Here is a 21,901-nt window from a genome sequence, read left to right as displayed (position 1 = left end):
AGTTTCACAGAAACTAGTTTTTTTCCCCCACCTTGTCATTTCTCTTTAAGAGTAATTCACTCAGGTCTGCAGTCAGAAACATGGAAAAGCCAAGGTGAGAAAAAGAATGCTCCAGATTAGCGATGGTGTTTAGAGAGGTGAAGGCTATCCTATAAACAACCAATTGGTCAAAGATATCTGTAATTTTTAAGTGGTTATATAGAGAATTTCCTAGAAAATACAAAATGCGCATACAGAAAAGACTCCAAAAAAAGTGGAAGAAAGAATATTAATCACTACATCTTATAAATTCTGTGTTTGAAAAAAAGTTAGGCTTATTAATTGACTCTGCTAGATAGTTTATTTTGTGAAGGTGTATATGTTTGCACAAAGATACTCATAGAAAAAGAAGTAGTATATCGAAATCCTCTGAGGAGAAATTTAAATCTGAATATTTAAGGAATTGCTCTAGCACAAGATATGCTGATATCATGGTAGTACAGAATGCTTATATATCCTCTTAATGAGGGAAATTAGTCAATATATTTCGAAAGAGCTAGGTAACATGTGATAACTTGATAAAGTTTAAATTATAATAATTGTTGTTAATTTTATTACTTAAAGAGAAAAAAGGAGAACAAAAACTCAGAATGATTGTGAATTTAAGCATTTGGTTTGATGACAATTACAATTATTAAAAAATTTTTAAAGAAATACTCCAAAAGCTACGTGTTATTTTCAGAAGTATAGTTCTAACCAAGTACATTATTTTGATGATGATGACTGAAATATTTGGAATTTACTCTAAATTCTTATAAGTCATTTATGGACATAAAACATGCTTTGGTTTCTTTGGGTCTATCGAAGTGGTTGGAATGTCATAGAGGATTCTGAACCAAATGAAGTACAGTGAGTACATCGAAGTTGCTAAGGAACTTAGCCTAAGAGAAAAATTTTTATTAAAGTTATTTTCACTTTTTATATAATATAAAAAAAGAATATTTCTCAAATTTTCAATCTATAATATTTCAAAAAGCTGTATTTTGAATTTTTTATAGAGGTTTGGTGTAACTATTGTATTTCATTTGAATACATGTTAGAGACTGTCCAAATCAAAGCTTTAATAATTTTAAAACATCACCTCATAATATTTTTTGAGTGACCTCCCATTTCCTCACATTTTACAAGAATTTCTTCTTCTTTTCAGTAAACGAACAAAACAGTTCAACTGTCTGCTTTGAAATTAATGAAAATTTTCAAAATTGTACAACTTTATCACAAAAAGAATGCTGGCGTTTTTCAGTAGCTGATTAGCAGTGATCTCACCTAAAGGCATTGTTGCATTAAGCAGGATTAGTCGAGTGACTTCCAGGGGAGATAGAATTATCTAACTTTTGTCTCTGCTGGATAGATAGATGGGGATAGGTAGGTAGCAGATTGATTAACATTCATCTATCATATAACCGTATATATTTGTGTGTATATATATATATTCATAAATGAAATATAAACATGGAACATATAAATAGAATTGACTCTGTTCTAATCATTCTTGACAGTATTGATGTTATTAATCTAATTTTTGCTTTTTAATGTCAATTTTACCTTTAATTGCCTTCCATATTCCCTCTAAGAACCTTTAACATAGGGTTAAAAGTACTGTATAAAATAATCTTTCAAAAAATGCCTTTTTAATTGGTGGGTCATTGAACAATTTTCCTCTTTCTGCTTACCCTGGTATTATCCTATTACAGTTTATTTTTATATGTCCAAGAACATTTCAAGTTCTAAGCGACTCATTTATAATACAATAAATTTACTTATTTGTTAGACTGATTTGATTTGAAGTGTTTTTACCAAAATTACTTGAAATATAATCCTACATAGCATTAATCACGAGACTTGCCTAAATAAAGTAAGTTGCATTAGATACTAGGGCCAAAGTGGGCACCTTTTTTGGTCACTTTTGGACGAGTGTAAATCATGGTGATAAGTTGTTACTTTCCTTCCTACCAACCCATGCCTACCCATTAGACACATAAATTCTCCTTTAGACTACTGTTTTCCTAACTGGTTCTACTAGCACATTGCTTGGTTTAGCATCTGTTCAACATAATATATAAACCCATCTTTCCATCTACAAAAGTTACCTAGATTTACTTCTCAAGTCATGCTATCAGAGCCTAAAGCCATGCTATCACAGTGGTGATGGTGAGGGTGGTGGTGTTTGTGTAGGAGGGGGAGGAAGAGGAGGAGCTGTCAATATTTGCAAAGCAGAAGGAGTAGCAGGAGCAGCAGGCTACAGAGGATGGATACGAATGAAAAAGCCATTGCTAGTTCTTCCCCAGTAATCAGAGAAATCCTGGCCATAAACGTCGATTTGAAAACGAAAAAAGTAGAGTTCTTATAATCATATTTAAGGCCTCCAAAAAATTGGGTTGTAAGTTACGCATTTACCTCTTTGGTACTTTCTCTCTTTTAGGGAGTGGTCTAATATTCCAGTTACTGGTAATATTGATGTTTTTAGTTTACATTTGGATAATGGCCAAAATAAAATGTGAGTGTACAGATACTTATACAGTTATATGATAAATGAATCTGAATTATGAGAAGACTAATCTGATACATATCACATATGTAATATATATTGCACATATATATCATACATATGATATAATATTACATAATATATATGACATATATATTACAGTAGGACAGAAAAAGAAAGGTGTAACCTAAGAAGTAGAAACTGTTTACTTATATTAGTTTATATATTTTTAATTGAGGCATTATTATTAAAATATAAAGTTTTTGGTTATAAAACAGTAAATTATGGGACTGTGAGATTATCACATATCATAAATTAATTGTTCTTTCAGATTCACTGACCTATGCCATACTTGTGCTTGCTAATAATTCTAGTAAAGTTAGTGAATTACTGGTCTATGGTTTCTGAAATATATTAATTATAAACAGGATATAAAAAATATTTCTGCTAAAAATATTTTAGAGTGTCTCTAACATTTCTTAGGTATTATTTTAGATCATAATTAATTATCCAAAGATTTGTATTAATATACGTGTGAATTCACATTCACAATATTGTATGTATAATACAATTTTTCATTTCTTCAAGTAGTTTTTGAAATTTTGTCAGTAAAAAAATTGAGAACCTATATAACTTGATGTTTCAGCATTCTTTGTGAATCAAAACAGGAAAAAAAAGTAATTTTCTTCCTCCCTCAGGAATCCTTTACTTCTGTTCATGCAGAATACTCCAGAGTTTTAAAGTTTTATATTAAGCCAAAACAAAATATGATCAAATATCTAAAGGCAAACAGTGGTACTTACTATTATCTCTTGTCATACTCTTGTAATTTCTGTTGCAAAATTACAGTGATTTATTAAGGTTTTCAAGTTCTAGTGTGAAAAGGTCAGTCAAATGCTGTGAGGTGTTCCAATTTCAAAGTCTTAGGTGGTTGGAGCCTAAGAAACTTATAGGGGACTCCTCACAGGAAGACAGTATTCAAGAAGAGTTTAAAAGAGGCTGTACTGGCTAACTACAGTTTGATATTGCTTTACTTTGGATTAGAAAAAGCACACTTCACATCATTACATATGAGAATCAGAAAATAATTAGATGACTTCCATTTCTTTAATTAATAATAAATAGGAAAGCAGGAAACTATTTTTGATTAGTTTAAGAATAATTGTAGCCCAAAATACTGACTCCAGCTTGGAAATAATTGTATTAGAAGCATCCTGTTTCACAATAGAATTCCGAAGGCTTTTTTGGATTAGAAAGTATATGAAGAAATATTGGAAACCTGCATTTAACTTTAGTTACAGAATTTTCTAATGTCATAATTATTATCTCAATTTAGATAGCTTTATGCATTCTGAAGCAAATTTCAGCATTGAGTTCTCTTTAATTTGCCCTTTGAAGGTTCATGAGTGGCTTTACTAAAATGATGAGTTTTGTTCGTGCCACACTTTATATGTTGTATCTAAAAATGAATAGCCATTCCCACATATCTCTATGTAGAGGGAAGTGTGGATATCCCATTTGCAGCTTTCAGAAGATGAATTTTTATTAGAATTTTTATTAGATTTGCCATATTTTAAACAAGAGTATGTAGATGCATGCTCAACCTGAAGATACCACAGTTCATGTGACTGCTCAGCAGACACCAAAAAAGAAAAATACTCAAATTCTTTAGGTGGCAGCCTTGGGGATTTTTACTTATTTTAGATTGTTTAATTATTTCTTCACTGCTGATTTAACAAAAATTAAGCTTAAATATACCTCTGCTGGAGACATACTAATAACTTTTTGTGTTCATTTTTTTAAAGTATATGTAAGCTGTACTTGGGCTTGGATTATATCATTCATAGTCTGTATCTTACACAAAATTCTTATATATCTTATACAAGGAATTACCATTGCTTTCTAAAATTATTTAAGGGGGAAACAGCTCATTAGTTTAGGGTCTTCAGTATGTGGCTCTGGCTTTCGTAGGACTGAATACTCTGGAACACCATGCTTTATAGTAATAGGGGAAGGAGAACGGAGGGCCGCAGGTTTCTCCCCAGGCCTCCTGGGAGCAGGCTGCTGTATGTCAGCGTGTGCACCTGGATGAGCAGTGAAGGCTGCCTTAAACAATGCTGCTCAACTCCATTCTATTCTTTACCTCCCCACCCCCTTCTCTTCCTGGGGAATCTGGCTTTCCTGTCACTCAGGATAACAATTTCCTGCAAGCATCATGGAGATCCAGAAAGTCACTGTAATCTCATCAAAAGTGTGATTCCCCAGCTGGGACTGTTGAATTTATATAACCCTAAGGGAGCTGGTCAGGGTGCTTAATCCTCCCCGTTGGTGTGCTGAGATCCCACACCATTTGAAGTAAAAGTCTTCTAACGAAGATGACCTCATTAGTTGACAGAATTAGAGAAGATAGGTCCCCAAATTAGTACAGACTTAATCAAAAACCTATTTTTTAATCAATCTTTTATGTATTCATACGGTTTATTCAAACACCTATGATTTAACTAATATTTCATGTATGAAAGCAAACAGTGTTGCTTTGCCCATCTTGGCCAAAGAGAACTCAATCCAGGCGTAAAGTAAATTTCCACTGAGCCCAAGTGAAAATTGGGCAGGAGGTCAGGCATACATCTTCTGCTTTTTGTGGCCTAGGGGCACTAAGGAGTTTTGTCACTTTTTTAACCCTGAAATAAAATTTAGAGCAACCTCACTTCAAGCTTCTGGTGCATGCCTTGAAAACTTGTTCCAGTTAATGCACTAGTGGTATTCTTGTTTTCTCACACATTTTAGGTGATTTCCCAACAAATCACTTTTAGGCTTCATAACCTCAAAATTCTTAATTTGAGGGATAAGTAATTTTTAAAAGATGCTTCCTTGCTTATCTTCACCCTTCCTGTGTATCAGTGGATTGTCTCTATCTTTGTAGATGGAGATACTACTGGTCTCAATGTATGCATAATAATATGCACACATCACAGTGCTATATTTTGTGACAGGTTGTATTAGTAAAGAAAACTAGCTCTCTGCTTTTCTCATATTTGCATTATCTAATTAATTTTTGGTGCTAACAAGCATTGAGAAATGATTATGTTTCTCCTCACAACCATGACCTTTGATCTCAGGTGACATTTGATGAAGCTTGCTTTTTCTAAATATTGCGAATAAAATTGGGTAATGGAAAGGGGCACAGGAAGAGCAAAGAATTGGAAAAGATATTTCAAAATGTATCCAAGACATAAGGAGTTCACCTCATTTAAAAAATGTACTCCATACATTTTTCTGTTTATCTTCATAAACATATATGTTTATCAAGATACAAGATTATCTAAGTATATACTTACAGTCTTGTTTCCAGTTGGCATCTGAAAGTAAATTGGCATCTCTATGTCATATTCTATACATGTAAATGTGAATATATATGAATATATATGCACATGTTTATTTTTCATATGTGAATCTGTAATTGCATGGATATGTTTGGATCTAACTTATCTTGTTAAAAATGACTACATTTATATAAGTATGCATACTTATATAAAATTTATTCTTAGTTGGCATCAGGCAGCAAGCTTAGCATCTGGTATAAACGTCTAAGTTTTCATTTACTGCTTGTGTGTGTGTGTGTGTGTGTGTGTAAAGTGTGAATATTAGAATGAATATGTTTCTTATTACTTCATATAATTCCCTTAATAATGACTAAATAAAAGTAAGGAGCATATACAATTATATTTATCATTCAAAAGTCAATTTTGGAAAGTGGTAGAGGGGTTTTTCTCATCAACCAAATCAATTGATGGGGATTCAGGTATGCAGCTGGAGAGAAGAAAACATTATACCATGAGGAGTAAGGAGTAAAATATTAAAAGTGCTATTTATATGGAAATAATGTACTTTCTTGTTTGAGTTTTTAGATAATATTTCACAAGTTAAATATTTTTGTATATACATTATACAAACTTGCATTAGAGTCATTAGTTTGGGGTACCTGGCTGCCTGGGAGAGCATGAGACTCTTGATCTTAGGGTCATGAGTTAGAGCCTCACGTTGGGAGTGGAGTTTATTTTTAAAAAATCATTAGTTTGAAAAAAAATCATTAGTTTGTTCTTACACATTCATTTTGAAATTTATTGTGTTGACTGTGAGGACAAGTTTTTAAAAATTCTTTATAGTGCAAGTAGTGAAAAGTGGCTTTGCTTTCCAAAATTTTTTTTTTCATTTAAATTTCAAGATGACATTATTACAGTAGGACTTTTTCAACCAAATAAATCAAATGTGAGAAAGTAAATAAAAGCTAGCCTCAATTATTAAAGAGTACTTAGAGTAGAATTTTTCATGTATTTTCTGAAATATGAAATTCAAGTGCCATTAACACCATCTTAAGATTTGTTTACAAGAAGTGCGTGTGCGCACGTGTGTGTATGTTCATGTTTGTACCTACTCAATAATTTGGTAACATTCAACATACCAATTTATATACATATTCTTAGCAGCCATCTTGTATTCTACACAGGATTGTTGGACTGTCTAAGAAATAAAATCAACTCTCTTTCGTTTGCTCCTGTAGGAAAATGTAGCTTATTGTTTCTTATGTACCTTCAATATGTTCTCATGTGATCCTGTTTTTTAAAGAACAGTATAGTATAATGAATTACTGTAATATTAATATAGAGAGGAAAATTCAATACTTTAACCTTTTTTCTGGAAAAAAAAAAAAAAAGGCCCACCGTAACTTTAAGTTTTTTGTTAAAAGGATGGCTTTTACTTTTGGTGCTAACTTTTTACTCCTTTGGAAAACTATAGTCTTTTTATGGTACAAAAGGATAGTTATGCTCCACTGAGTATCATTGGCTAGTATAAGTTTGTCTCATATATATAACATTAATTTGTTGAAAATGCAGACTTTAAAATAGTGGCATATGTTGTCAATATAGTTTTCATTTGATTATTTGCAGGAATGTTTAGCATGAGCGGTTGTTAAATGATAGAATTAATATCAATGTAATATTTCTTGTTGTCCTATAGTAAATGAAATTCCCCAGAGTAAAGAAATTACTTCACTGAATTTCCTAAATATCAACCTTATATAGGATGCATATGTATGCAGCAGATACAGACTTTCTGGCTGGACTTCCTACTATTGGCTAATAGTTTGAACCTCCCTCTATATTCTAATGGCTATCCATGTTCTAGTCTGTGTTTCCTGTATTTCTTAGACTAACGTTTTGAGCATTATATTCAGTAAATTAGCATTAAAGTCAATATTCCAATTTTTGTAATGTTCTAAGGCTGAACATTTTTTTTATTAAATGTTGAAATATACAAGTCATTATGTTGTGTATTGCTGACTAAAAATATTGCTGAAGTGTAAAGGAGAAAAAATCTAATTTTATATTGGCATAGAAAGAAAGCTTAACTTGTTTTCTTGCTCTTTTTTTATAGAGAACACCTGTTCCCAGCGCTGAAGCATTCCGATGGTTCTTTTAAAGCAGTAGTATATCTTATTTTCAAGGCATTTGGAAGTGAAGGGCAAACTAATGTCTTGTTTTAAGAAACTGCTTAGTCCACCACTGAAGAAAATATCCAGATACTATTTTCATTTTATGTATAGGGGTTTCTTCCAAAAAAAAAAAAAGGAAAAGAAAAGAAAAAAGACATATAAAAATAATCTGGGAGCTTGGGGAATTGGCCAGTCTATTTACTTTCAATACACTGATTCTTTCTTTGATGTAATTTAGCTCTACTAGTGAAGTTGTTGTCTATTTTGAAAGTGGTTGTAAAAAATAAGTTTGGGTAAACCCCTGCTGTAAAATCATGTATCTTTGCAAAGTACATATCTATACTTCATTTTCAAATATATGTGTTTCAGTACTGTAAACTGTACAGATAGCAGCTTGTATTTTGTGTGTTTAGACACAAGGAGACAATCATGTCTGAGCATCTATGGAGATTAACAGTTTGTACACAACAGTATGGTTCTGCGAGTTAAATCTGGAGCAATAAATTTTAGCTTTAAATATTTTTTGCCAGTTGTTTCTAGAAGCAGCAACAGCAGTGGCATGTTTTGCCATGCATCTTTCCGTAGAGACTTGATGCCAAGTTTTACAAGACTAAAAGATTACGATGCATCCAGCAATTACCTTCAGTTGTATTGTTATAAGAGGGGAAGATGTTATGAAAGTTTCAATTAATCTTTTGAGCACTATATTAGAGTAGTGGTTATGCACTTGCATTGCTTACAAACGAGCTGTACAGAAGGGTATACCTCCCAAATACTTAGTGTAGTTGACTTGTCTTGGGTTGCACTGTAAGGCGGAGTACTCAGAGTAGTTGGAACATGCAGAATCAGTTGTATAAATTAAAAAAAATACCAGTGTTTTCTAGGATACAGAGAAAAGTATCATATCTTAGGGGGAGAAATTCATGACTGACTTTTTTTTTTTTTCTCAGCCCAATATAGGGTGTATGTTTTTTGTTTGTTTATATTTTGCTCTCTTTTTTTGGTAGGAAAAAGAAACAATAAAATGTACCCAAATGTTATAATTCCATGTATGATATGAAATGGGTAGTTTGTTTTAAAATTTGAATACATAAAGACCTCCTGCATTGAGGCATGACTAGATATATTTTTAAGTTAAAAAAATTAAGCACATTCATAAAAGTGAGGCTTTTAAATCTCTTTTTATCTTCCTTTCTCATAGCCTTCCAGTTAGACCAGTGGCCTTCCCCTATGCCCCCAGTGTAATGTTCCATTACTCCCGTTCCTATTTTGTCACCTGATACTTTCATTCCTGAAAAGGCAGAGCCACATTCTGTGGGATTCCATAAGTGCAAACAGCTCCAAACACAAAGGAGCTAATGCTTCATAGGATCTGTGCTACCTTTTCATGTAGGATTTGGTTTTCTAATGGCAGGCAATATTCCTAAGGCTGTCCCAATAATATAGATATTGTGATGACATTATACCTAGGAAGTTTATAACTTTTACTTTTTCTTGCCAGATTACAAAGACAATTTTCATCTTCAAGAATAAAATAGAGTTTAGCAAAAATACATGGAGTATTGAAGTTGCCATGTTACTGTAACTTTTGTTCTTTATCCATTAGCCAGCTGTTTTAGCCTGTGATATCCATTAGTCTGCCGAAAAATGTTAGCAAGATGGATCATGCAAAGAAAAATAACTTAAGAAGAGAAAGGGTGATGAAAAGGACTGTAAAGTTTTAGAAAGACTAGCAGATTAATACATTTAAAAGGCTAGTTGTAGTTGTGAATGGGAAATAATATGACAGATTTTTAAAAACATGGAAGGAGCACTTCATTATCAGAGTACGGGTGGGAGGGGTGGAGAAGGTACCTGCAAAAATGCCAGTGTGTAAAGCAAGTGACTGAACCTGGCTAGAATATGAACGCAAGACCTCCAGGTACAGTCAAGTGGGCTTTTTAAGGAAAATTTATTATATATTACACCTATCCATGTTTAAAGAAGATCATTAAATAATTGCAAGCTAAAATGTGCTGTATGTTAATTCTGAGATAGCTTTCTACTTGATGTATATTCCTCTGAGAGTTTCTATTTAGAATTTCTGTTTCTGCTCTGGGACCAATGAGAACTATATGAGTTCTTTCTTGTCCATTTTTATTTGATTTTACTTATTTTTAAAGCCAATTTGCTAATTAATTACAAGTAAGTGAAAACTTACTTTCACATTTGAATGGTAAGTTTGCCTTGCTTTTTGGAAAATGGTGATTGTTACTACAGAATTGAAACAAACGTCTATTCAGACTGCATAAGGCATACAATAACATGTAAAGATCTCATGACAGTGTACTGAGAGTCTAATATACATGCCAGTATCGCATGTCTTGATGTGTTTTTGTTTGTTTTCTTAAAGAACTAATGAATCTGTATATTGTAAAATGTGTTTTACATGCCAATTCAATTTTTTTAATGAAAGAAAATCTGTTGATTATTGAAATGGAAAAGTGCAGCTTTTCTTTAATTTGCTTATGTTTTCATTCTTAATATTGTTCTTTTACACCACCCTTTTTATGTTTTTGGTAAAATTCTATTTACATAATGTAGGGTACAAATAATGTTCTCATTGGTATGTTGAAGAAAGATGTTACTCTTGGCCTCCTTCTCGTTCTCTTCCCCTGAAGACCATACACTGAGAACTTGTAAAACAGACCATTATAACCCTGAGGGCATGATTTAAAGGTTTACATTTTTCATGATTCTACAATACCAATGAAATGTAACTTTTGAAAATTCTTCACTGTATATTTCATATTTGATACCAAGAAAACTTGGAAGATAGCAATCAGAATATAGATGGTGGTGGACTATACAGCTTAAAAGTTGCATATCAGAGAAGCCAAATTAAAAACTTTGTAAAAGAGGTTGACATACACAAGACTCTTACCTTCTCTAAGTGTTGACAAGGAGATGCCACATTCTGTTAGCAGTTGAGGAGAGCTGGAAAATATACAGGGTGTTGGTATGAAGTACAATGAACCAATTTCCTTGTCAGCTGTCACTCAAAACCCTAACCATTAGAAGAACCTCATAAAGCAAACCTCCCTCTTTTCAGGCCTTCAAACCAAAGTGGCTTTCTGATGGATTTTGCCTGCCTGTGTAGAAGTGGAGGCATATTTAAAATGAGAAACGTATCCATCCTTAGGAGAGAAAACAGGTAATAGTCTTTCTCCAGTGTAAGAGTATATAAAAACATCTCCTGGTTGCTTAATCCCCAACACCCAGCTTCCTTCTTCTAAACACATTTATAGGGAGCAAGAGATGGTGGGCTTCCCATGAATTACTATTAAGCAATCACTAACAGAAAGGAATATTCCCTTCCTTTCATTTAGAATCCCTGGCATGTAAGTTGTACAATTAATGCTAAAGCATATAAAGTCTTTAAGCTGATAGTATCTGTAATCAAATAATGAAAAAAGAGGAAAGCAGTTAAATGAACACACTATTCAGGGTCAAATATATTCAGCAAAAAGCCGTAGTGGGTCTTTGATCATGGTTAGATTCACAGTGATATCAAACAGTTGGTTCTCATGTAACAGCTAAATGTTTCAGATTTTGTTTTTATTAAATTTGGCAGTTTCACACTGAGATCTGTATTCCTAGTGAATAAAAGACAGCTACTATGTGAGGAGGGATTCCATTTTCACAATGGCAAGGAAGTCAGATATTTCAGGAACATGGGCCACAAAATGTACTCCTTTCACAGCGTTCTCCTATTCTGAACTGTGCAGTCATCTATTAAATTTTCTAATAGATATTTGTGTAAGGTGTATGTATGCTTGTGCAATTATAAAAAAGCAGTTTTGGAAAACAGTGTATTTATTAAAGAAAATTACTTATGGGGCATGTACAAAACTGTAAAAAAAAAAAAAAACTAAAAAAAAAAAAAAAAAACACATTCGATTTGCCCAGTAAAGTTGTTTTTGTGAAATTTCTGTGTTGTTGAATAAAGGACTTTAGTATTCAAAATATCTCTATTTTTCCATGAACAAATTTTTATTTGTGGGAATTGAAGTAATGAACATATGATCTTGAAAATCTAATTTTGTTTATGATAAAGAAAAGCTTATAATTCTACACTTGCCCTTATGTCAGCAGAATGAATACTGTATATAAATCTTTCATAAAATATGCCGGTTTTGTTCATTTTGTTTTTCCTCATAGATTTTGTCTTTCTCATATCTTTAAAGAAAAGAAAAAAAGAAGAACATGGTTCTTTTACATTTCTAAAGGATATATTTTTTGTTGAAAGCTTTAAAAGGTCACCTAAATAGAGGAAGAAGTGAATGTATCCAAACTTTTCTCCTTCCTTCTCCATCCTAAGTGTGCCAGGAGAAAGCATCCCATGAATGCCTTGTGCCATGAATGAAAAGCCCTGGTGGTAATACTGGAAAGCATTGAAGTACATTGAAGAAATGTGCAACACTGGAATTCTATCTTCAGCCACTCCCAGCAATACCCTGAGATTACATTTTTATTGTGTTACTTTTTAAATTATGGAATATTGTGGTCCAGCCATGCTGCTTATTACTTGGTGGTGAATGTGCTTAACCCTTACTTACTTCACTGCTTCTCAGAACAAAGCTCTAAGTTTTTTTTGAAACTACAAGAAATGTAGAATACAATTGTATATCTTGGAAATCTTTAATAAGGTTACAAACACGGAACTTCAAACAATTGAAAGAGTCCATGTCCACAGAAAATAATACCACAGTAGAAGATTTTTAAATAAATTTTATAAATTTCAGGATGTGTTCTCTTAGTATCATGTCACAAATATAAAATATGTTGGCCATGGCAACAGAATTAGATTACATAGTCAGAGAAAGAAGAATCATGGGAGTTCCTGGACCTTCAGCAATTTTTTCAGGTGAGTTGCTGTGCTTCTTTATTATATTGTAGTGTAAGCAACAATAGGGCAAAAGTATAGAATTGGTTTTTCATAAAAAATAATTTTCCTTACTTGAAATCTTCAAGGATACAAATTCTTGGAGGTTAATTTGTAATGATAAAAGAATAATTCAAATTTATTTTTGGTTGATTTCAAACCAAATTTATTTGAAGGAATTCTACACCTTATTTAGACATTGAGCCAGATGATAATTTCATATAGTTCTGCAAAAATCATGAATTTTTTTCAAGTATGTTTATTGGTAAAAGTTTTTATTTGTATGTTTTATGCAGAAGCTATTATCCATTTTATTTCTACTCTTCTACTTTTGTCTCTTTTTAGTGGTGACAAAATGTTTGAAATAAACATAGTGAACACAAATTTAAGGTTTTATTTGCATACATTACAGAAGGAGAGTATTACCTAAGAAATTTATTCTTATTTGGAAATTTTATTTCTAATTATGTATTCTAATATCTTGGCTTAAGATCTGTCTCTGGGTCCTTAGTAATTCAGTTTTTGGCCAATTTTTCAAGTAATATTTCTTATTTTTAAGATATATATATATAATTAAATGCCAACCAAGTTCTTTTTAGTCTAAGTCAATGCTTTGTTTATAATATGGTACTTATAATAAAAATCATTCTGGTTAACAGGTGTTCTAATTTCACAAATTGGAAGGAGTGTACAGACTTCTTTCCCAGATAGTACTTTTAAAAGCTACTCTTATTTAAGTCTTGCATATAAAGCATTTTTAATGTGGGACTGAATTATATTACCTCTTCAGTAGTTAGATGGTAGGAGAATCTGATTGCTTGGTATGAATTATGATCTTCTGCTATGACTTTTCTGAAAAGTGACCTTCTATCTAAAATTATATGGCTTCAGGAAAACTGCACACGTGGAAGGGAAGGTAGAAATGAATACAATTAAATGGTACTATTTTACATTCGATACCATCATAAAACATATGTAGCTGAAAATTCATATTCATTGTATACTTCAAGAACTTTTCTCATGTTTGCATGAATTGCTTTATGATTTTATTTCTAACTTTTATTGATAAATATTTATAGTTTATCATTTTATTTATAGATATTGAATTAATATGTGGGTGGAGATAGACCAACCTCTGTGTGTGTGTGTGTGTGTGTGTGTGTGTGTGTGTTATTGGATTTTAAGTCATGATCCACAGTAGCTAAGGATCAGGGTAGGTTATTAAAATTTTTTCATGGCTAAGATTTGGTCACTGTTGTGCCATTGTAATTGAGTTTGATGACTGACCATCTTAAAATATTTAACCTATTGTCTGGGAATCAAAATTTGGAGAACCTACATGGAATCTTTTGGGCTTTTTAGGTGCTCTAACTTCACTATGTCCTACTTCCAGTCATTTAAGGGACTGTACTGATAATTAGTATACAGTTTATTCCACAAATGCATTATTTATATTGAGATAATTTTAGCATTAGGTATATTCCGTTATTTATATATATTTATTTGAGTGTCAAGTGCCTATCCAACCACTAATAGATGACTTAATCCATAGCTTATATATTTTGACTATGTGGAAATGCCTTTGTCTACCCCAAAATTCATGATGTCTACAGAGTAGCAGTAAGAAGAATATTGGGAATATTTTTTTTGTGTTGGTAAACTAGCAATTGATTTAATTCCTCATTTATTCAACAAGTATTATTGTGTATCTTCAATGGTGCCAGCTACTGGGAATATCAAGATGAATAAAACATGATTCCTGACACATTTACCACCACCGTGGAACTCAATCAAATGGTTGAAATAAATACACAAATAAAAACAGGGGAAAATGTGAATGGAACAGGCATCATGTAGAGGAGTGGCAAGAAGAGATAGAGTGAAGCTCTTGATTTCCCATTCTTCCCAGTTGAAAGAAGAGGGCAAGTCTTGAACACTCCTGGGATATAAAGCCTGAGGGTACAGTAGTGAGCCAAGGAGATTGTAATTGCAGGACAGATAGAGACCAAAGTTCAAAAGACCTGAGAGATACTACCATCCTAGTCTCAGTTGCTTCATTTCTCATGGGGATGGCAGGAATACTTGGAAGATATTGTGGGTTTAGTTGCAGACCACCATAAAGCAAATATTGCAATAAAGTGAGCCAAACAAATTTGGTTTCTCAGTGCATTTAAAAGATGTTTATACTGTGCTACGGTCAATTAAGTGTGCGATAGCATTATGTCAAAAAAAAAGGTTCATTCCTTAATTAAAAAATACTTTATTGCTAAAATATGCCAATCATCATGAGTTTTCAAAGAGTTGTAATAAAAACAAAAACAAAAACAAAAAACAAAGAGTTGTAATCTTTTTGCTGGTGGAGGGTCTTGCCTCGATAATGATGGGTGCTGATCAGGGTAGTGATTGCCAAAGGTCAGAGTGGCTGTGGCAAGTTCTTAAATAATTTCGACCATGAAGTTTGCCAAATTGATTCTTCCTTTTGTGAATGATTTCCCTGTAGCAAACAATGGTGTCTGAAACATTTTACCTACAGTAGACTTCTTTCAAAATTGGAGACGGTTCTCTCAAATCCTGCTGCTGCTTTATCAGCTGGGTTTACATACTATACTAAATCTTTTGTTGTCATTTCAGCCATCTTCACAGCATCTTCACCAAGAATAGATTGGTCTCTCAAGAGGTCTCTCAAGAGACCACTTTCTTTGCTCATATGTAAGAAGCAACTCCTTGTCCATTTTTATCATGAGATTGCAGCAATTTAGTTCCATCTTCAGGCCCTACTTCTAACTTTAGTTCTCTTGCTGTTTCCACCACATCCACAATTACTTACTCTGCTGAAGTTTTGAACTTCATCTGTTGGGGTTACAATCAACTTTTTCCAAACTCCTATTTATGTCAATATTTAACCTCTTCCCATAAATCATAACTGTTTTAAATGGCACCTACAATAGTGAATCCTTTCCAGAAGGTTTTCAATTTGCTTTGCCCAGTTCCATCAGAGGAATTACTATTCACTATCTATGGCAGCAATGCCCTTACAAACTGTATTACTTCAATAAAAAGACTTGGAAGTTGAAATTACTCCTTGGTTCCTGGGCTGTAGAATAAATGTGGTGTTAGTATTGCATGCAAACAACGTGAATCGCATTGTATAGCTCCATCAGAGCCCCTGGGTGACCAGGTGCATTGTCACTGAGCTGTAAATTTTTTTTCCTGAGAGTGGGCTTAAAATAATGCTGTAAACAGATATGCTGTCATCCATACTTTATTGTTCCACTTATGAAGCACAGATGGAGTAGATTTAGAATATTTTTTAAGGGCCTGAGTATTTGGGGGTGGCAAATGAGCATTGGCTTCAACCTATAGTCATCAGCTGCATTAGACCCTAATAGAAGAGGTAGTCTGTCCTTTGCAGCTTTGAAGGCTATGAAATCTGAGATGGCATCTTCTTCCAACAGAAGACTGTTTAATCTATGTTGAAAATTTGTTGTTTATTGTAGACACCTTCATGAATGATCTTCACTAGGTCTTCTGAATAACTTGCTACAGCTTCTACATCAGCACTTATTGCTTCACCTTGTACTTTTATGTTATGGAGATGGCTTACTTTATTTAAACCCATGAACCAACCAGCTGCTAGCTTCCAGCTTCTCTTCTGCAACTTGCTCACCTCCTTCAGTCTTCATAGAATTGAAGAGAGTGAGAGACTTGCTCTGGATTAGGCTTTGTTTTAAGGGAATGTTGTGGCTGATTTGATCTTCTGTCCAGACCACTCACTTTCTCCATATCAGCAATAAGGCTGTTTCACTTTCTTAGAATTCATGTGTTCACTGGACAAGCACTTTTAATTTTCTTTAAGAATATTTCATTTGACTTCACCAGTTTATTTGGCTATTTGGTGCAGGAGGCCTAGCTTTCAGCCTGTCTCAGCTTTTGACAGGCCTTCCTCACTAAACTTAATCACTTTCAGTTTTTGACTTAAAGTGACATGTGACTCTTTCAGTTGAACAGTTAGAGGCTTTTGTGAGGTTATTGACTGGCCTAATTTCAATATTGTGTCTCAGGGAACAGAGAGACCTGAGGAGAAAGAGAGAGATGGGAGAAATGATGATAAATGGAGTGGTCAGAACACATTCAACATTCATCTATTAAATTCACTGTCCTAGGTGGGTGTGGTGTGTGGCCTCCAAAGCAATTGCAATAGTAACATCAAAGATCACTGATCACCATAACAAATACCGTGATAATAGAAGAGTCTGGAATATTTGGAGAATTAACAAAATATGACACAGCAGAAGCATGAAGTGAGCAAATGGTGTTGAAAAAAATGGCACCAAGAGTCTTCTTTTGATGCAGGTTGCCATGAACCTTCAATTAAAAACAAAATAAAACAAGACAAAGAAACCCCAAATGAATCCCCACAGTGTCTATAAAGCACAATAAGTTGAGTGCAATAAAATGAGATATGCCTGCACTTCAGTAACTGCCACAGTAGTCCCCCTCCATTCATTCTTGCCTGTCTTCAATACATATTCTAGGCAGAAGCCTGACCAGTTCTTTTCACACACATATGCACACACACTCACAGTTCATGTGATTCTGTGCTTATTGTCAGTGATTTCACATTGCTCTTCGAATAAACACCTAAGTGTCATCTGTGAGGATCTTGAGATCTAGCTCTGCAATCTCATGTCATCCCTTTTTCTCTTCATTTTCCAGCTGCTTCGATTTTTTTCTAATCCTTACACTTGCAAGATGGGTTTTTCTAGCCATCTCAGGACATTTCGCTCACATTGTTTTTAATATTTAGAATTTTCTTTCCTTCTTTATTTTCCTGGATAATGCCTCTCCATTCTTCAGAACTGAGCTAAAGCCTCACTGTTTAGAAGGAAGTTCTAACTCTTGTGACTATGTCCTAAAGTAACCTGTACCTTTTCATAGGAATTATTAACACATTAATTCATTCAGTAAATATATATTACATATTTACCATGTGGTCTTCACCTCCTTCAGGCAATTGGAATATATGCATAAGCAAATAAGACAAAGATGCCTGTCCTCATAGAATTTATTTACATTCTAGGGCAAAGAAAGTGGTCAAAACAAAGACATAAACAAATATCAAAGTCACTTGGTAATATGTACTGTGGGTACAATTAAGGAGGGGGAATGAGATTAGAAATGTGGTTGTGTGAGAGGGTGAGGAAGAGTTGGAATTTTAAATGAATAGTCAGAGAAAGCCTAACTGAGAAGGCAACATTTGAGGCAAGACCTGAAGGAGGCAAGAAAGTAAGTACACCATGTGGACATCTTAGAAACAGCCTTCCCAGCAAAGGAAATGGGACATACAAAGACCTTGTGACAAGAATGGGACTGGAGTTGTCAAGGGCCAGCAAGAAGTCCACCGTCTTGAGTGCAATGGGTAAGAGAGAATAGTAGAGACTATGATTAGAGGAGTAAGAGTGAGATGATTGTATGGAGTCAGGTTAAGGACTTTGACTTTTACTCAGAAGGAGAAAAGAAATCTTTGGAGCATTGGAGGGAGACATGAGCCAACTTACAATATAAAAGGACTGCTTTGGCTACTGTGTTGAGGGTAGACCGTAGGTCAATAATGGAGGAAGGGAGACCGGTTTGGAGGCACAGACATTGCCATAACCCAAGTGAAAGGAGATGGTGGCACCAGAGTGTTAGCAGCAGAGGTTGTAAAAAGTGATTGAATTCAGCAAATAGTTTGAAACTAGGAAATAGAATTTGTAGACAGGTAGGGCTTTAGGTATATATGTAAGAGAAAAAGTAATAACAATGCTAGGGTTTCTTATGTGAATAACTGGAAATGTGAAGCTGCAATTTACTGAGATAGGGAAGACTGAAATTTGGCTTTGGACATATTAAATTTAAGCTGTTTCTCAGACATTCAAATAAAAATGTCAAGCATACAACTGGTATGGGCTTGGGGTTCAAGATAGAGTTATAGGATGGGCTTATAGACAGTATTTAAAAATAATGACCCTGGGGTGCCTGGGTGACTGTCTGTTAAGCGTCTGACCCTTGATTTTGGCTCAGGTCATGATCTCAGGGTCCTGGGATTTAACCCTGCATCAGGTTCCACATGCAGCCAGGATTCTGCTTACTGATTCTCCCTCTTCCCCTCTGCCCCTCCCTATGCTCAAGCTCAATCCCTCTTGCTCTCTCTCTCTCTCTCTCAGTTAAATAAATAAATCTTTAAAAGGAAATAATAAGGCTGAGTGAGATTATCAAAGGAGTGACTATGGATAGATAAGGGACAGGAAGGACAAGGACTGAGTTCTTGTCACCTATCACAGTTGTACTGCCATCTTTATTGTCATTATTGGATTAGTGCCATCTCCCACACTGACTGAGGTAGAGAGGAAATGGAAACCCAAGGGAAAAAAAGTAAAGAAACCCAAGGAAAAAAATCTTCAGGTACCTTCTTCTTTTTCCCCCACTTCCCAGTGACCCATATTCTTTTAACCTTTGTTAGCCCAAACTTTAGCCTTCATCCCTCTCAATTTATCCCATCTCTATTGCACACAAAAGCTTGCACTTACTACTTATATTTATCTGTACACATTCTAATGCAATATTTACTATGACTTTTAACACAAATAGAAATACATCAAGTTCAGAGTTTGATGCTGGTCAGAATTAGTGCAATAAAAAAGGAAGCATAATTTTACTGTACTTGGTCTAACATATTTATCTAACATTTATCTTTCTGTTCTTAAATTTTTGTTAGCACTTCCATTAAAGGAGGTGAAATTAGTATCTCTTATTTAACATCTCAGGGACCAAAATGTTTGAGCAGAAAGTGGATAGATGTTAAAACCACAAACCGAGAATCGAGATTGTTTGGTTGACTCCTAGTCACAAGACAGAAATAAGATTTTCACATTTGCCTAAACTTTCCTTCACAAGGGAAGAAGTTGGCACATTAGTAAAAAAAAAAAAAAAAAAAAATTAGAATGGAAATTTTGAATACTTACTGTTTTTGTTATTTATCCTTCATTCTTCAGAATTAATTATGCATATTTTCATTAATAGCCTAAATGAATTACAGGGAGACTGGTTAAGAGAGAAGTGTGTCTATATTTTGTATGCGAAAGAAAGCATTTTATACCAGAATCTCCTTAGACTAGTGTTTCAGTTTCAAACCTACCATTTGACAGAAATCTCTACATACCAGAAGTTTTCCATTGAATCCCTTCCGCCAGAGTTCTGAGGCCTAAACTGTGAGTAGCTCCAAATCTGAAAGAGCTGAATGGTAATTATTTCAGTCCATTAAAGTCCTGAGGAATCTCAGTCTATCTAGAAAGAGAAAAGAAACAAGCAATGACTATAACAAAAACTGAAATGCTTGATTTCACAGTTTGGTAGACAATGTTGAGGCTTTTATGAAATGTCACAAATAAAAAAGTAGTTGAAAATAATTCAACAATACACCCACAATCTACACTTTCTTTAGGAGCTTGGTCAACATTGTCACCATGGATGTAGAGTTTCTGAGCTTTATAGATCGATTTCATCACTAAGAAAAACACCACCTACGGATCCTTAGCACTCTAACTGTTGTGTCAAGTAAGGGTTAATTTACAGGCTGAATTATTATTAAGCGTATTCCCACACCATAACAAAATTATGGACCTGAGAAGATGGAGTACTTTCCAGTTTATAAAGTCTGTCAGAGACCAAGTTCTTAAATGGCCAATTTGAAGGAAGCTGGCACACAATTTAAAGATGTAATTTGAGTCATGGCTGATGATATACTTTTACTTGTTTAGCCTTTTATGCAGCTTGTTTGCATTACTTGAACAGATTTGCTGTTTCTATTCTAACTGCATTGTGTATGGCATGAGGAATGCTGATTAATTCTTGTCGGTAATCATCACACATGCTGCCAATGTTGTGCATTTATATCCTCCATTACATAATCTATGTATGCATTCCTTATGTTATTAGTGGAAGTGGCATGTAATAGGTAAATAAACCTGCTCCTGATTTAGATTTAAAACGACTGTTGATCCTTTTCTGTCTTTAAAAGTTAGAAACTGCATCAGATGGAAGAATCTGGTATAGGCTTCATCCGCTTCAACTAACTTTAATTAGAATTCTTTAATTGTCCCTACAGCTGCCACCAATAGTAAACTCTAGAATATCAATTGTAATTGGAAGATAAATTTGCATTTTATTCATGGCATGAAGTTAATATGTCTTACTTTGTGAACTTTAAGTCAGTAAAGTTATTTGGGGCCTTCGGAGTGTCCCTGAATAGCCCTTTGTGATCATTTTGATACTTCTATAGTAGGTGATTGTCTTATCTATTTACTTCTAAAAAGAAAAGTAACTAAAATATGACTTCTAGTTTAAAATGACTTACTGGTTTATTCAGAGACTAGTGAGTAAATAGGTTTTTAAATAATGAGTTATATTTTCTAAAGACACTTCTCTAGAAGTCCTAAAGCATTAAGAGGAAATAAACCATGTCACTCTTTGCTTAATGCTCACAGTCAAATTATAAATTATAGCAGGGTTACATAGGAAAAGGAGAGAAAAATAAATAACAAAACTAGTGTACGCATGTCTTCATAATTTTATTCCTAACTTTGTCAATCTTTTCTTGAGTTGGTAAGTTAGAAGCACCAAATCAGATTATTAGATTCAATACAATTAGCCTTCTTATTTTCTAGAAGAGTAAAGGAAGTTCAGATTTTGAGAATGGCACTGTTCATGATCTTTTATTTCAAAGTTGTCTACTCCTTAAAGAAAGTAGAAAATGTAACTACTCACAATGGCTTAAATAATAAAAAAGGAAGGTATTATCTTAGAAAATCGAAAGGTCTAGAGAAAACTAAAGCAAGGATCACACTATTTTTTACCTTATTCTGTCTCAGTAGGCTTTCTTCTGAGGCCTCATCTGTTTGTGTGGTCTCTACAACTT

General features: G+C 33.8%; 1 protein-coding gene across 2 annotated transcripts in view; it reads left to right on the top strand.

The window, feature by feature from the left end:
• Positions 1-20,974, top strand: part of CXXC4 (CXXC finger protein 4) — a 35,381-nt gene extending 14,407 nt beyond the window's left edge. The window contains exon 4 of one of the 2 annotated variants that reach the window (XM_072810761.1): positions 7,964-20,974. In XM_072810761.1, coding sequence (XP_072666862.1) covers positions 7,964-8,008 — 45 coding nt within the window. In that variant the 3' untranslated portion in view covers positions 8,009-20,974. The remainder of the gene's footprint in view (positions 1-7,963) is intronic. The other variant, XM_072810762.1, reaches the window with a different exon arrangement.
• Positions 20,975-21,901: the final 927 nt, after the last annotated feature.

The sequence above is a fragment of the Canis lupus genome, chromosome 33 (genome assembly GCF_048164855.1).
Source record: "Canis lupus baileyi chromosome 33, mCanLup2.hap1, whole genome shotgun sequence".
NCBI classification, from domain to species: domain Eukaryota; kingdom Metazoa; phylum Chordata; class Mammalia; order Carnivora; family Canidae; genus Canis; species Canis lupus.
Note: the sequence above shows the minus strand (reverse complement) of the source record. Positions and strands in the feature narration are given on the sequence as shown.